The following is a 15,323-nucleotide window of genomic DNA, read 5'->3' as shown; positions in this document are numbered from 1 at the left end:
CCGACCAAGTTTTCATTATAGCCAGTTGGAGCTCTCCAAACACCGACGACTCTTCCACCGGAGGCAAGAGATCAACACGATGGGGATGCTCGAGGACATTTTGCGCATCGCCTTCATAATTCGAGGTCAGTTGATTTGCTCCGGGTAATGTCCTATAGGAATGGGTGGAGAAAAGAACAAGTTTCCAGCACAATTACTTATTTATTTGGAACCTTCTCGTGGAAAATTACCTGTTTACTTTTTATACAAACAATACATACAATTCGGCAGGTTTTTTTAATTAAAAAAACTGAAATAAAATGTATTGTATATGCGTTAACATGTCAATTATTAAATTACATAATAAAATAGAGGGGAAACCCCATCTTATTTCATTATTTGCAAATCAATGTCACTTGAATGTACATCACAAGATAGACGTGAAGATGAAACGTTCAAGTGCAGTCAGATATTCCTCTTTTGTTAGTGGGGGCTCCAGGTAACTGAACGCACCCATTGGAAGCCCACATTTACACGAAACACTTGAACGCCCCGTTGTCATCCTGCGCCTCTTGGGGAAACAAAAACAAAAACACCATACTGCGAGCTCTCGGTCACATGTCGAGGGAGGAACCGCAGCAGAGGCGGCTGAAACGCCGGCATTCGGCCTCCACACTCGTCCGGGAAGCATCGAATCCGCTTCGGCCGCCGGTCCTGCACACATGGTGCTCCTCCGGCACATTTCGGTGGCGCTGACCGCCGCCGTGGCCACGCTGGGCTCGGCGATCTTCATCGCCTTCAATTACTTCTACTCGAGGCGAAAGTGGACACCCCACGCGCAATACGCCACCATTAAGGAAGTAAGGCACCACTCCATTGTTTGGTCGCGGTACAGCAAGACTGAGGGCGCGCGTTCTTGGTTCAAATCTTGATCCTTCAAAATTTGCATGCTAGGGTCCTGCCATGCAGGCTGGACCTCACTTCTCTCGCCAAAAGTCAGGGGAACCTTTTCATCGACTGCTAACCAAACTGGATAAAATCCAATCTGTGTGTAAATTAGACAGCTCAAACTCATTTAAAATATAGTGATGCCTTGACAACCAGGTATGTAACACAAAAATGATGAGACAACACATGTAGACAGTCTTACTGTCCCTAAGTGGGCACACCAGCAGGAGCAGTACAATGTCCATAGCCTAAATTTGCCATTCTTATGTCGTCGTTTGTTTTTATCTTGCAAATTCATGGGGTGTTGTTTTTCATCAATAGAAAAAAAAAAAAAAGTGAAGTCACCAAATCTCAAGGCAATGCTGTATCAAGATGTTTTTACCCTGAAGAAGACAAAGCTAACAAATGTTTTGATAGCGTCACCTAACTTGGCAAACGTCCAATCGTTTGCAACGCTGTGATCATCCCTGCACTGTTTCTACTCGACAGTAACGCCGATAAAGAAGCAAAACCTCTCTGATTCTGCGCAAAGTCCACACTGATAAGGGTTTGACGTTTACTCCACCCACAGGAGGAAGAGGAATGCGGAAAGCGCCAGGTGCTGGTGCTCGGCTTGGACGGAGCCGGCAAGAGCAGCATGCTTCAGGGCCTGACGCCTGGGGGGGCTGAGAGGGGCCGTTGCCGCCCCACCCGAGGCTTCAATTTCATCAGCGTCAGGGCACCCGCTTGTCAGTTAGACTTCCTAGAGAGTAAGTAAGATTAGCTTTATTTAGATACAAGTACTACTTACCTGGCATCTTGATACCAAAAAGAAATGTTCCTCTCCATTTTACAGTTGGTGGCGGTGAGGAATTGCGCCGCTACTGGTGCGAGTATCTGATCAGAACTCACGTGCTGGTCTACGTGGTGGACTCGTCTGATCGCGGCCGCCTCCCGCTGGCAAAGTCGGAGCTGCACCGCCTCCTGCAAGTGCAACCCCAGCTGCCTGTGGTGGTCCTGGGAAACAAACAGGCAAGACAAAAAAAAAAAAAAAAAAAAAAAAAAAAAACACTTGAAAGTGAAATGAAAATTAAAGTCTACAATGGGCTGTGTTTGTGGCTCCCGCCAGGATAAAGCTGAGGCGGTGAGTGTGTCAGAGCTCCACGAGGCCTTGTCTCTGGGCTCGGTGGGGGAGGACAGGAAGCTGTTCCTCCTGGCTGCCCAGTTGGATTCTGACAACGCCCTGAGGAACTCCTGCAGAGGCCTGGATGCCTGCCAGGACCTCCTGCTCCAGCTTGTTTGATGGGGGCTGCTTCTCTTCCCCCTAAGGAGGACATTTTGTCCAGGGTGCTGTCCAATGTTGCATAATAGTGTGCGTACATATGTTGACATTTGAGTGTTCCACTTTTTACGCTTATTTTTTTTATGTTACATTGTCGCTTAGACACTAGCGTCATTTGTAAATATTTTGAGTCTGGGGGAAAGAAAAACAAAAAAAAACAAAGGCTCAGCCGGTCACTTGATATTTAATATCGCCTCTTAGCCCGATGACTGATGGTTGAGCGATGAGTCATAAATATGAGGGTTTTAAATGAAGGTCATGTTTTATTCCATTTGATGCGCTGTGACCATGGAAAATTATTCATTGGTTGGACTCAAGATTTTCATGACTGCAGAAACTGTTGTATATATTAACATGTCAAAATGCATTTTATTTGTGGAAAATAAAAAAATAGTGTCTATGCATCATATTGCCCTACTGTACAATTCATGTTTTCCTGATGGGAAAAAAAAAATACATTAATTTGGTGTATGGGGAAACAATTTTATTGAGACGCAAACATCAACATACACGAGTTCCATAGCAAAAAAATAAAAATAGGTATGGTTTTTTTTGTCTGTATAGATAGACATAAATCCATATCCAAAACATCTTAAAGTCTTCATTTCCTTTTGCAGCGACACAAAACTGGGTCAACCGTGAAAAGTCATTCTACGTGCGTTACCAACATCGGGAACGCCATTTTTAAGTCCTCTGGTGAAGAACAGACTATTTTTTCCTACTTATAAGATTCCAAGCCCTCAGTGGGACATGGGGCTGGGGAGAGAGGCGACAAAGTCAGCGTGCTGCTGCGCGTGGAGGCGCTTGTACTGCTCGATCTTCCTCTTGATCTGCTTGGGCGTGTCCTGGTAGTAGTTTTTCTCGTCGCGGGCCATCGCCTGCGGGGGTTGAACGAGAGGGAAAAGTGAAATCAATCCGATTTTGTCCGTGGAATCGTCATGTTTAAAATACATTTTTCATCTTCTGTCAAGGACACAAGATGTGCAGTGTTCAGAGAACAACGTGCATTTATTAGACTCGAGGGAATGCGCCATTTGGAAGCGCCGTAGTCAATACGCCATCCGTTCTGGTTGCCTTATTTGGAATTGAGGGAAAACAACCACGAGGAATACATTTGTTCCACACAGTTATCAAAAGCTGAGTAATCATTACCAAGAATTTTACAGCAATTATAGCTTGCTTTCAAGACACTAAGTGTTTTTATCACAAAAAGAAAAAAGCAAATGGGGGGGAGAAATGTTCTTGGAATACAGTTTGATGCAAAATGATTAAACTATGTCCTCGATTTAGGGCTGAGGTTGGCACTGAAGTGCCTCAAGATTTTTGCATCCTCACCTTGTAGTTGTCTTTGTGTTCTCGGATCATGTGCTGGACGTACTCAATCAAGTCAGTCGACAGCGTCGGGGTAATATTTGTTGACTGGTTGGCCTCCTCCTCCAGCTCTGCTCACACATTTGACACGTGACACACGACACCAGGTGCCCCGCTTTACCGTAATGCCCCAAAACTTACGAGTGACAACGTAGGGTTTGATCACAACGGGAGCCTTCCTCTCTTTTCTCAATCCGAAGACCTGGTAATGGTTTAAAAACGTGGATTGGATCAGCCTCACAAAGATGTACTTTTTTTTTTTTTCCTCCACAATTTAAAACAGTTCTCAGACCAATACTAACCCATTTCAAAATAACAATTTACAAACATGGGTGTGCTTTTATCATACTCTATTGGTGCAAGATTTATTTTGATGAGAGTTGGACAACTGTTGTCTTCAAAAATGACACTTTTTTGCCATCTTCTGGCAAAAACAAAACACTGCAAGCAATAACAATCGGGTTCATACGATGGAATTGTCTGTATTTTGCATTTGCACTTACGCTTTTTTTCTTGATGGGAAAACTGCGGTTCGGGTCGGACACCAAGCCCATGTCCCGCAGGTTCTTGGCCATGGACTTTCCTTGATCCCATGCGTTTCCTATATATTTACTGAACAACAATCAAATTAGCCTCCAGGGAGAAGTCATGTGAACTTGCAACTGATTTGACTGACTCGGAACCTTAACTATTAAAGGGACCTCATGTATAAATTAACATGCTAACTGCTTTTAGACATTCAAAACATAACACAGTATGAGCTGCATCGTTAGATATGACAACCCGTACTCATTATCACGTTACAAGTAATAAATGAAATGTAATAACGATCGCAAAAGAATAATAATGGAGTCGCTTACTTTTCTATCCTCGGGTTGGCCTTTTTCATGAACTTCTTCTTAAGTTTCTTGCGGTCTCGGTTATAGTTAAAGGTATTCTTTTTGCTATTCTTCTTGAGTTTACCCATGATTGTTGATTATAAAATGTTTTCTTTATCCGTTGAATTAGAGTGGTAGCTATTTCAGGGCCATGTGTTGTTAGCAACGTGGAAAAACGTGAAGAAGCGAGCGGACGTTGGTTTTTTTAAGTTCCGGTCATGTGACCACACTGTTATTTTTACCGTCGTTTATTATTTTTTATGTTCTTTTTTTGTTGATAAAACAGATACTTCAAAATTTATATGATTATAAATACGTATTATGTTTTATTAAATGCGTTCACAAGCAAGGACGTACTCCAGTTGTGGTCATGTGACTAGTAAGACCCCGCCCCTTCACTGTTTTATTAATCACGTCATCGTTTGTGATCAGTATTTGTCCAGTAGAGGACAGTAGAGAGCAATGTCAGCGAAACAGAATAACAGTTGACAAGAAAATAGATCATAAAAATGCATGAAACGTGATCTAAACCAATCTGAACGAAAACACAACTCCACCAAGACATTGCAGTTTGCTAAAACGCTGTCTTAAATAAAAAATATTGCTACAAATACTTATTAGTTCTGCTTTCCATTTGTTGGTGAGGCCTGTGCACCGCTGACATGATGCTGTCTCATTAACAACAAGCCACTCAATATTGCATTATAAGTTTGGAATGAAGACCAGATCAATAACTCCATCAACCTGACAATGTGCGAGCCGCTGCCGTCATGCCTTGTGCCGAAGCAGTAAACAGTAAAAAGTGTTTCCTAATGCACCTTTAAAAAACGCTGCGGTGCGTTCATTGATCCCCGCCGCAAAGAGCATCTGCCCTGGAGTCGTGAGCTATTGATTCATGGCTTTGTAAGCGGTTCATCCACATGCAGAGAAAGGAGAGCATAATTGTTCCTGTACTAAAACAAAAGGTGACCGGTTGAGCATTTGGCAGTTTGACTCTAAGTGGTGGTAATGGACTATACTAATACATGCAAAGAAATAGACAAATGTGACCATTTTGTATTTTTAAAAGTATGATGAAAACATCAGTACAATTTTAAAACAGTGGGATATGTCACTCATTTTCATAGATGGGTATAAATAGAGCAGAATTATTATTTTTTCCTATCATTGTTATTTCAATGTTATTATTTATATATATATTTTAAATTGAAGTACTGGGCTGTTTTATTTGTAATCGTTTTATTCTAACATTGCAATTTTCTGGTGTCTTATTTTGAAATGCGGGAGGAGAGGACTGATGAGAGGAGAAGAGAAAGCAGAGGAGAGGGGAGGAGGCGGGCGCACAAGTGCGGATGTCACCGGACAGGACTGCGCTGGGAAAGCAGAAACTGAGGGGCTCAATCTTCCCTCTCCCGTGGGACTCGGTGGTGCACGGTGTTTGTTTCAACAAGATCGGATCCGCCCGGGAGTGGGTGGCGGTTCGGCTCTACGGAGCTCGGCCCCGGCGTCGCCGCTGCTAAATTCGACACAGAGCCAACATGGAGCTGGAGAACATCGTGGCCAACACGGTGCTACTGAAAGCACGAGAAGGTGAGGATGGAGATGGCCGATAAATAGCTCCGATCGTCTGCAAAGGGGGCAGAGTGTGCGGACAAGAAACCCTTAAGAGTACCAAACATTTATATCGCACTAGTTACTACGGAATGATGTTTTGTGTTTACGAGCAGAACTCCATTTGAAAACGGAGTAATTAAAATTTTGCTTTCGCCTCCCTAACAATTATGCTTACTAAAAATAACTATACAATACACGATCGAATAAATTCACACCCAGCTATTAAGTCGGCACTGACTTAAGTTCCTGAAGTTCCTGATTAGTATTAAAGCTCAGGTTTTCTAACTGTCAATTACTGTAAATTGCTGTCGTGCAAAACTCAATTACAAAGTCTATTAACTTTGCTCTCTCCTCCCATAAACACCTTTTATATATCTCAGCTAATGTGCAACCAACTATTTAGCTCCAAGTTATTGACGCGGCATAAAAAAGTTCATTTAAATTCCATAGTACCGTATCTTCCTTGCTTATTAGCTTTTCCTGTTAATACCGTTGCTGAGATGCAGAATTCGATTAGAAAATGGAGCAATTTCTGTGTTATTACCAAGAAAGGAAACACACCCAATTATTGATTTGAGATAATGATGTCATTCGAATCAGTCTAATAGAACCCCGTTGAATGTAGGACTTGACTATTGAGTATCTGGTTATTGATTTGGCAGAGGAATATCGTTATTGCGATTACTCATATCATATCGGCGACATCGCTGCAAAACTCCATTTGAAAGCTGAGCAATTTAAGATTTCCTGTCACCTCCCTCACATATCCGCCTGTTAAAAACAAATATAATACATAAAGTGACTGTTTAGCATGCGCTTATTGATTGTACAAAGGATTAGTGTTTTTCAGAATGACTCAGGTTATGTGTGAAATATAATATGTCGCGTTTCTCCCTGGTTCGATGTTGCAGCATCAACCTTTGCGAAACAGGATGTGGAGAGTGTGCAAATTGTACTTTAGGGGTAAACGCGCAGTCTGATTTGACTCTTGTGTCACCAAAAGACGGCCTGGCTTGTTTATAGAAAGCTGTTTGAGAATTTATTCAATATCCTTGCAACCCCCCACTCAATATGACTCCATCTTAAAGTACATTATAAGATAAATTCTACTTGTCAGTAATACTACCCACTTTTAATGGAGTATTTTTGTTTCTTTTTTTCCCCCCACGCTGCATTCAGCCACATTCTGTAGGCTACTGCGTTTTTATTTTTTTATCTACCGATATTGTTTGCGCAATCTATTTGCTTTGGTTTCTCAGAGAAACATCTGCCTCGGGTGTTGTCACATGACTCTGTTTCGCCAATCCAACGTAAATCACTAGAGATGTACGATTCCATTGCACCAATCAAAAGGAGCCAGGAAGTCACATGACAGCACACAAAGTCTCTAAGGTAAATCCGTGTTTACCTTGCAGACTACAAAAAGGAACGGCTATATTTATCCACCTTAAAATCCGCATTTCATCGTACAAAAACTCCCCAATAATCGATTTCAAACCATTTCATGTGGCTGAATGTGGTTATTTTTACATATATGGGAACTATGAAATGAATTTGTGCGGTCATGTTTTTTGGATAAAAGGAAAAAGATGGCGCTTGAACCGCACGTGCAAGCCGAGCTGCGTTTGTGCGCTTGACGTTAATCTAGTCAACATTAACGACCGAGAATCTTCCTCGCGGCAAGATGCTTCCTATTAGCGATAGCGGCGCCGTTCTTATGAGTTCAATCAACTTCAGCACTAAAGATTTCATTATGCTCCTTTGTTTTTGTTTTTTTGATACACCCCACTGAAGATTAAGCACGCTTGTTATTTTCAGTTGTCTCAGTTGTTTTCTGTCTCCATTGGAAATCAAATTTGGACATTTGTTTATGGTTGTGTCATCAATTCACCACTTTAAATCACTAATTTCCCCCCCCCCCAAACCCATTTGCCGGGTTCAGCTTGTCGCTGATTGTCACTCCGATTTACGAGCGGTGTTGTAAAAAGCTAGCGAAACAAAACAGGAAGCGCCGCTTCGTTGCGGTCACCCCGGTTGACTATATATTTTTTTTCCCCCAGCAGCTCGGCCTGTCAAAGGGCGCCATGACACGCTTTCAAGTGTCTTTGGAGTTCTGTAGTTCATCAGCACCTCCTCAGGTGGTCTTGTTGATTTTATTCCCACGCTGTTCATCTTGATTAACACCCCCGGCCCCACAGAAGGAAACAACCTCGCCATTCTATTGCCTAACTTTTATCTGACTTGTCACATCTTGTTTACATTCATGGTACATTTTTCTCCATACATCCTCCGTCCGTCCTTTAGGCACAACTAGCAACTATTTGATTAACGAAAAACCACAATGTTTGCTAGCTACATACATCCCACTTCAATATTAGCGCAGATGTCGTCTGATATTTTTACAATGCAGAATAGAAACGAATCAAAATTTCAACTTGGATGCAGTACCACGCTGTGCCACAATAAGCTTGGCAGCACTGAGCTGTACTGGAAAAGTAGCAACGTCATTAAAAGCACGAAGACAAGACAGAGAAGGTCCTGAAAGTAGGAGAGAGAATGCATTTGTATGTGTTGCCGCTCCATGTGTTTTTCAAAATGGCAGTTGTTTGACATTTTGTGATTTATCTTTATTATCACCGTTTTGCTATGAGCATGAAGGCGTTTTGTTTACACTGTGCATACTAATAAACATCGTCGACGGTATTTGATATGAATAATTCATATTGTCTGCGTTGTTGTTTGCAGGTGGCGGTGGAAACCGGAAAGGAAAGAGCAAGAAGTGGAAACAGATGCTGCAGTTCCCTCACATTAGTTTGTGCGAAGAGCTGCGACAATCCACCGGTAAGCACGAAAAAACAGGTCGTTAAAAACACTTTGGAACCGTTTCAAAATGTGGACCGACAAAACCAATTTGGAGCAGCAGTCCGTGTAACAACATGGAAGGCTGCCATGCAAATGGCCTTTGAATTTGAATGAGTCAAATGACTACCTTATGACTGAGCGAGGCAGGAAGGAAGTACTTTGAGGACACGAGAAACGTTGCCGTGTCTAAAACGTTCCCCCCACACGTGTCGAGGTACACCTCAGCGTGTCTGTTATTACGAAAGCTGGAGTATATTACACGCTCTTGAGAAAGACATGGGCAGGAAACTGTCAACTTCCTCGTTTGGTAGCTTCTTCTTTTTTTTTTTTTTTTTTTTTTATAATCGTATGACATCACAAATGTTGCGCAATTAAGGAACTCTTCAGGTGGGTTCAGACTCGCCATTGGAAGTTTCACTCCACAGATCCTCAGAACGTTTCGTTGGTTGCTCTGGGATGCCGTCACTGATATTTGAGAGAACAATGTAGCCTAAACTTTTTTTTTTTTTCCCCCTTCCTGATCCTCTAACAGAGAAAGACTACAGTAGCCTTTGCGAACGGCAGCCCATAGGTCGTTTGCTCTTCCGGCAGTTTTGCGACACCCGACCCGAGTTGAAGCGCTGCGTGAAGTTTCTGGATGCCGTGGTAAGTTATTTTGGAACAAGCTGTTCAGAATGTTGTTTTATTATCCATAAATTGATCTTAGTGTCTCTGCCCATTAATGCCAAGTACATACAGTATCCTACAAATTATAAGGGTCCCGAGGTTTTTATTGAGATGGAGTGGAGGCGGTTGTTGATGCGAGAGGCTCCAGCCTGACCGGCCTGGCTTTAACGGCTCTCAGCGACTCGCATTAAAGGTCTCCTCCAAGCCTCCTCGTGACCGCTTCCTGTCCGCCAGGAGACGGAGATGGTAAAAGGAGAACGCAAGCGGCGTCTCTGTTGTCACTTAGCGTTTGCTGGCTGGCTCGTTAGCTTACTTGGAGGAAGCACTTTGCGGGCTTCTGGGCAGACTGGGCCATCCAAGTGCTGGATGCAGTCGGTTGCTTCATAAATCTAATGGCAGTCAGACCCGGTTGCTTCTATTGGCTGGCATCTTTTTTATGCTGCCACCTGTTGGTCACTAGAATAATTGTGCTTGTTATAATGTATAATATGAATATTAAGTTTTGGTCATAATATATCATATAATTTCGTTCACGTTATGTGGACGCGTGTCCTCTGTAGGCCGAGTACGAGGTGGCGCCAGATGAGAAGAGGAAGGAATGCGGTCAAGAACTCATCGACGTCTTCTTCAGTCCAAAGGTCCACCTCCATCATCTCAAATGTTTTGTCCTGTTACTGATATCAGTTTGGTCCACATTGTGGAAAGGCTTACGACATCCTTCAAATATTTTCGGTTTATTCCTAAATGGCATTTGATTCTCCCGTGAACTGACAGTCGGAGGACCACGTTCCCGAGGTGGACGAGAGCACGGTGGCAAGGTGTGCCGAGCGGCTGCAGCAGGAGGCCTGCAAGGAGCTTTTCAAGGACTCCACCAAGTAAAAGCACACGGAAAAATTGCAACATCATTTGAATTCTGTTGCTAACCAAAACAGGGGCACCCACCAATGTATGGACACAAAGATTAAGTGTGGGAATGTCCATGTTTTAGGTTGTTTTCAACTCAACTTTTACTCAATGGAAATAAATAAAAAGTCATATTTTGGGGGGGGGGGTTAACACTTTCCTTGCAGACTGATCCACGACTTCCTGAGCGTGGCGCCCTTCGCCGACTACCTCGACAGCATGTACTACAACAGGTTTCTCCAGTGGAAGTGGCTGGAGAGGTAATAGTTATGTGCATAAGTCATCAAAAAAAAAAAAATACAAGTGACTTTCGCAACAACGAGGTGCATTTCTAGTCTGCAGATGCGTTGTGTCATGTCAGAGGTTTCAAGGTGACGTGAATTATGGGAAGTGAGGCGAGAACATGCTTAAGGCGGGCGTGTGGGTGCACGTCGTTCACATCGGGAAGGGCCCAACTTGGCGTTGCAAAAGCGCCCGGGAATAATGTGACGTTTGCATTTACGGAAAATGAATCAAGAGTTGTGGATCTCTGTGGTTCAAAAGGTCATTTTTGACTGTGTTTTCCAGGCAACCAGTGACAAAGAATACGTTCAGGCAGTACAGAGTTTTAGGGAAAGGCGGATTTGGAGAGGTAAGTTGTTGCCACGGTGTTTTAAAAAAAAAGTGATGTCATACAATGTAAAACAAAGTATAATTTAACAAAGGACATAAATATTTAATCAAATTAAATTATAATACTGTAGAGGATGTTTTAAATATAATCCTGTACCAATACCAGAAATGAAAAATAGAACCTGCTGTAATATACAAATTCAATTGGAGCGATTTTAATTGATAGTCAAACAGGAGCAGTTGTATATTTCCATCAATCAAAGCTCACATTCATCCACCAGCTTACACTTCTTCCCTTTAACATAAAGATAATGCCGGACTCTTTGCTCGAGCCCCTTTGACCTCTCAATGGGTTATCTGTTTGTGCTGTGTTTTATGTACCAACACAGGGTCTTGAGAAAAGGCGACAAGGGACGTATTATTCCGCTTTTCCACCAAAAAGATCAACTTGTTAGCTCGTGGACGACTACTTAGAAGCGAGCCCGCCGGCTTCCACTGAATTCACTTAACTCGTACATGCAGATGCTGCCATGAAAATAAATTCTGTACAGTAGCATTTTTTTTTCCTTTTTTGCAGGTATGTGCATGTCAGGTGCGGGCCACGGGCAAAATGTACGCCTGCAAGAAACTGGAGAAGAAGAGGATCAAGAAGCGCAAAGGCGAGTCCATGGCGCTTAACGAGAAGCAGATCCTGGAGAAAGTCAACAGCAGATTTGTGGTGAGCCGTCGGCTCATTTCTACATTTGCTTCGTACATTCTAACACAAATAACCTATTCATTATGTTTCGATTTCCCAACGTGACAAGCGATTGGTTTTGCAGGAGGGAGGGTTGGCTAACCACTTTTGATTCATTTTCAATCCATCTCTTTGTGTTTAATCCAATTGGTTCGAATGCAACCTGCAGCTCGGGTCCGCATGATGGGCCATACCCAACCTTAAGCGATGAATGCTCGCTTAGCACTCTCACGGTGCTAACAAAGCACAGTCGAGATTGTCACATTGCAAACTTCTTCTGAAGTCATCAAAGGGAGCCTCAGTTCGTTTTAATGGCAACATGCAGTGGTGCGCAAACGGGGACGGACTGACAGGCCTGGGGGGGGGACAGGCATCCCCCTGAGGTAGGGTATCCACAGCAAAAAATAAATTAAAAAAAAAAAAGACGATCGTAATGCAGTCGCTCCGGGCATGATGATAGATCATCCTATTTTGTTAACTCAAAGAAAATTCCCCAAATCTTGGTTCAATTGCACAAAGTGTTCCCTCAGTGAGGATCGCCTTTGGGCTTATGAAGCAAAACTAGCATACACAAAAAAAAAAAAAAGCCTCAGTAAACACCTCGACGTGGTATCTGCTTGGTACATTTTCGAACCTCTGTTGACAAGAAATACTATTTGATCTACCTGTAGTACGGACAATTTACAGAGCGATGGGAGAAAAGGTGAAAACCCAATCAAATGACCTAAAGAAACGTTCAGGTGTAGCTCAGGGATCCATGTTAGAGCCCTTTCTATTCTCTATCTGCGTGCTTCCCTTGATGCTAGTTGATGTGGCCCGGATATAGTCAATGAATTCATTCACTGGCGCACACATGGCATTTGTTTTAACACGCTACTAACAAATTCCTCTTGCGTACGGTGTGGTCACGAGTACAAAAGAAGAAAAGTTTTGAAAATTTGGATGAGCTTGATTTGAAGACCTTAGTGGCCGCTAGCCTAGGGCGCCTTGCTTGATAGAACATTATTGTTTTTTTCTATTTGTGAGATTATTAAAAATAATCCTTAGCGGCATCCCAGAAACCAAAGTATTTGCATACGAGCATCTACCAAGTCCATTTCATCAATTCTCTTCCCCCCCCTTGTCTCAAGGTGAGCTTAGCGTACGCCTATGAAACCAAGGACACCTTATGTCTCGTTCTGACGCTCATGAACGGCGGCGACCTCAAGTTCCACATCTACCACATGGGCGAGGCGGGCTTTGACGAGAGGAGAGCCGTCCTCTACTCGGCAGAGATCTGCTGTGGCCTCGAGGACCTGCACAGGGAGCACATTGTCTACAGGTGCCCAAAGCTCACCTGGACCCAACCTAGTTTGGGCTTCTATTCATCTGGTCTTTCTGCCACACAGGGACCTGAAACCTGAAAACATCCTGCTGGACGATCATGGTAAGTCCAAGCGTTTATGGAGAAGGTGGACCAACTATTTTCATAAATGGCAGATTCAGGAGTGCTGGTTATTTTGTGTGACTTTTGAGGTCTATGTTTTTTTTTAAGGACACATCAGGATATCGGATCTGGGTCTGGCCGTGCACGTGCCAGAAGGTCAGACCATACGGGGCCGGGTAGGAACGGTAGGATACATGGGTAAGAAGAACCCAGCCTCCACCGGAAACCAAAATGGCAGCTCTGGTTCTCTAAGGTTTTGGTCCCTTTGGTGCTTCCAGCTCCTGAAGTGGTGACCAACGAGTGCTACACCTTCAGCCCCGACTGGTGGGCGCTGGGCTGCCTGCTGTACGAGATGATCGAGGGCCAGTCGCCCTTCCAGCAGAGGAAGAAGAAGATCAAGCGGGAAGAGGTGGAGCGCTTGGTGAAGGAGGTGCAAGAAGAATACTCGGGAAAGTTTTCCCAAGAGGCCGAGTCGCTCTGTAAAGCGGTGAGTGGACGGACAGGGGGGATTTTTTTTGTGATTGTGGCAACGAGCATCCTCAGTTTACTCTTGTGGTTTCCAGCTGCTGGCCAAAGACCCCAGGGGGAGACTGGGCTGCCAGGGAGGCGGGGCTTCAGAAGTCAAAGCACACCCTATCTTCCACTCCATCAATTTCAAAAGGCTAGAGGCCGGAATGTTGCCAGCGCCTTTCATTCCTGATGTAAGTCGTTCGAATAAATCAACCCTTCACACCGCTGCAAAAAGTTGACAAGCGTGTTCAAGTGTGTTGTGTTTGCAGCCACAAGCCATCTACTGTAAAGACGTGCTGGACATTGAGCAGTTCTCCACCGTCAAAGGCGTGGAACTGGAACCCAAAGACGAGTCCTTCTACAGTAAAGTGTCTACGGGTAGCGTCTCCATTCCCTGGCAGGATGAGGTAACGTATTAAAAAAACTGTTAAAAAAAAAAAAACTCATTCAAAATATTTGAAAAGACTTTTTTTTTTTTGCGCTGCAGATGATCGAAACAGAATGTTTCGCAGAGCTTAACGTGTTTTACCCGGACGGTGCGGTTCCCCCGGACCTGGACTGGCGAGGACAACCGTCTCCGCCCCCCAAGCAAGGACTCTTGCAGCGGCTATTTGGTAGACAGGTGGGTGAGCCCAAATAATTTGAATAAAATTTTAGAGCAGGTCTGTTCATTTGAATTACTTTTTTTTTTTTTTTTAAATGCTACTTTATTATTTTTAGTATTAGTTTGAAATATATGAAGTATGTGTCAATTGCAAAATAATAAAAAAAATCACTAAGTCACCAAAATTGTACTTTACTATAACAAGTGATATGGGCAATTTTCTCACTTCCTGTCCTACTGTATCGCCCCCTGCAGGAATGTTGTGGCAACTGCAGCGACAGTGACGACGAGCCAACCAGGCTGTGACACATTCACGCGCACACGCATACCATATTTGTTTACAACCTTTTGCACATTTCTATTTGAAAGATAGTCGATCTTGAAATGTCCGAATGTATTTTCATCATAGCCATAATAATGATGTTTTATTATTTAAAAAAGGATAATTAAGCCGAGGCTTTTTTCCTTCCCCGGAAAAAGACTAACGGATCAATCACGTGCTGGGGGGAAGAAGACAGAAAAGTGCCTTGCTGGAGGGCACTAGTGACAATAATACTTAGTAGAGAGGGCAAAGCCTTCTTCCAATTTTCCAGGGAATAAAACAAGTGACTGAAGACTGTGCAGTGACCAACTTTACTTAACTTTTACTTGGTGTGTCTTTTATTTTTGCTTTCACTAAAAAAGAGTGAAGCCCACAGATGTTTTTATATACAAATATACTTTTTTTTCCACAACAGAGAAAATGGCCTCCACTTGATGTACTCTATGGGATGCAACTGTACAGAATGTGTATATATATTTATAGAAATATACGTATTAAAACAAAATTAGTTCATCATGGGCAATATGTTCCAGACCCTCCCAAAATCTGTAGAAATATTTTGTTGTTGTTT

At 43.2% G+C, this 15,323-nt stretch overlaps 3 protein-coding genes across 4 annotated transcripts; 2 read left to right on the top strand and 1 right to left on the bottom strand.

Moving 5' to 3' along the window:
• Positions 1-568: 568 nt before the first annotated feature.
• On the top strand, positions 569-2,655 carry arl10 (ADP-ribosylation factor-like 10). The gene is made up of 4 exons (XM_061298520.1): positions 569-839; positions 1,499-1,676; positions 1,763-1,938; positions 2,036-2,655. Exons 1-4 carry the CDS (start codon positions 702-704, stop codon positions 2,207-2,209), a joined length of 666 nt encoding a protein of 221 aa, XP_061154504.1. The 5' UTR covers positions 569-701; the 3' UTR covers positions 2,210-2,655.
• A 55-nt stretch (positions 2,656-2,710) lies between these two features.
• On the bottom strand, positions 2,711-4,708 carry nop16 (NOP16 nucleolar protein homolog (yeast)). The gene is made up of 5 exons (XM_061298523.1): positions 4,480-4,708; positions 4,123-4,231; positions 3,761-3,821; positions 3,584-3,690; positions 2,711-3,126 (listed from the first exon to the last, which is right to left on the bottom strand). Exons 1-5 carry the CDS (start codon positions 4,584-4,586, stop codon positions 2,989-2,991), a joined length of 522 nt encoding a protein of 173 aa, XP_061154507.1. The 5' UTR covers positions 4,587-4,708; the 3' UTR covers positions 2,711-2,988.
• A 1,103-nt stretch (positions 4,709-5,811) lies between these two features.
• Positions 5,812-15,044, top strand: grk6 (G protein-coupled receptor kinase 6). Of its 2 annotated transcripts, none has more exons than XM_061298504.1 (16): positions 5,812-6,087; positions 8,857-8,952; positions 9,506-9,618; positions 10,200-10,277; positions 10,414-10,514; positions 10,710-10,802; positions 11,110-11,173; positions 11,732-11,872; positions 13,021-13,211; positions 13,279-13,316; positions 13,425-13,514; positions 13,595-13,803; positions 13,880-14,017; positions 14,096-14,233; positions 14,314-14,448; positions 14,686-15,044. In XM_061298504.1, exons 1-16 carry the CDS (start codon positions 6,036-6,038, stop codon positions 14,734-14,736), a joined length of 1,728 nt encoding a protein of 575 aa, XP_061154488.1. In that variant the 5' UTR covers positions 5,812-6,035; the 3' UTR covers positions 14,737-15,044. The 2 variants fall into 2 exon arrangements, with proteins under 2 accessions (XP_061154488.1, XP_061154489.1); XM_061298505.1 differs by lacking the exon at positions 5,812-6,087 and adding an exon at positions 7,485-7,503.
• Positions 15,045-15,323: the final 279 nt, after the last annotated feature.

The sequence above is a fragment of the Syngnathus typhle genome, linkage group LG15 (assembly GCF_033458585.1).
Source record: "Syngnathus typhle isolate RoL2023-S1 ecotype Sweden linkage group LG15, RoL_Styp_1.0, whole genome shotgun sequence".
Lineage (NCBI taxonomy): Eukaryota > Metazoa > Chordata > Actinopteri > Syngnathiformes > Syngnathidae > Syngnathus > Syngnathus typhle.
The sequence above is the reverse complement of the archived record's forward strand: the minus strand, read 5'-3'. Positions and strand labels throughout refer to the sequence as shown.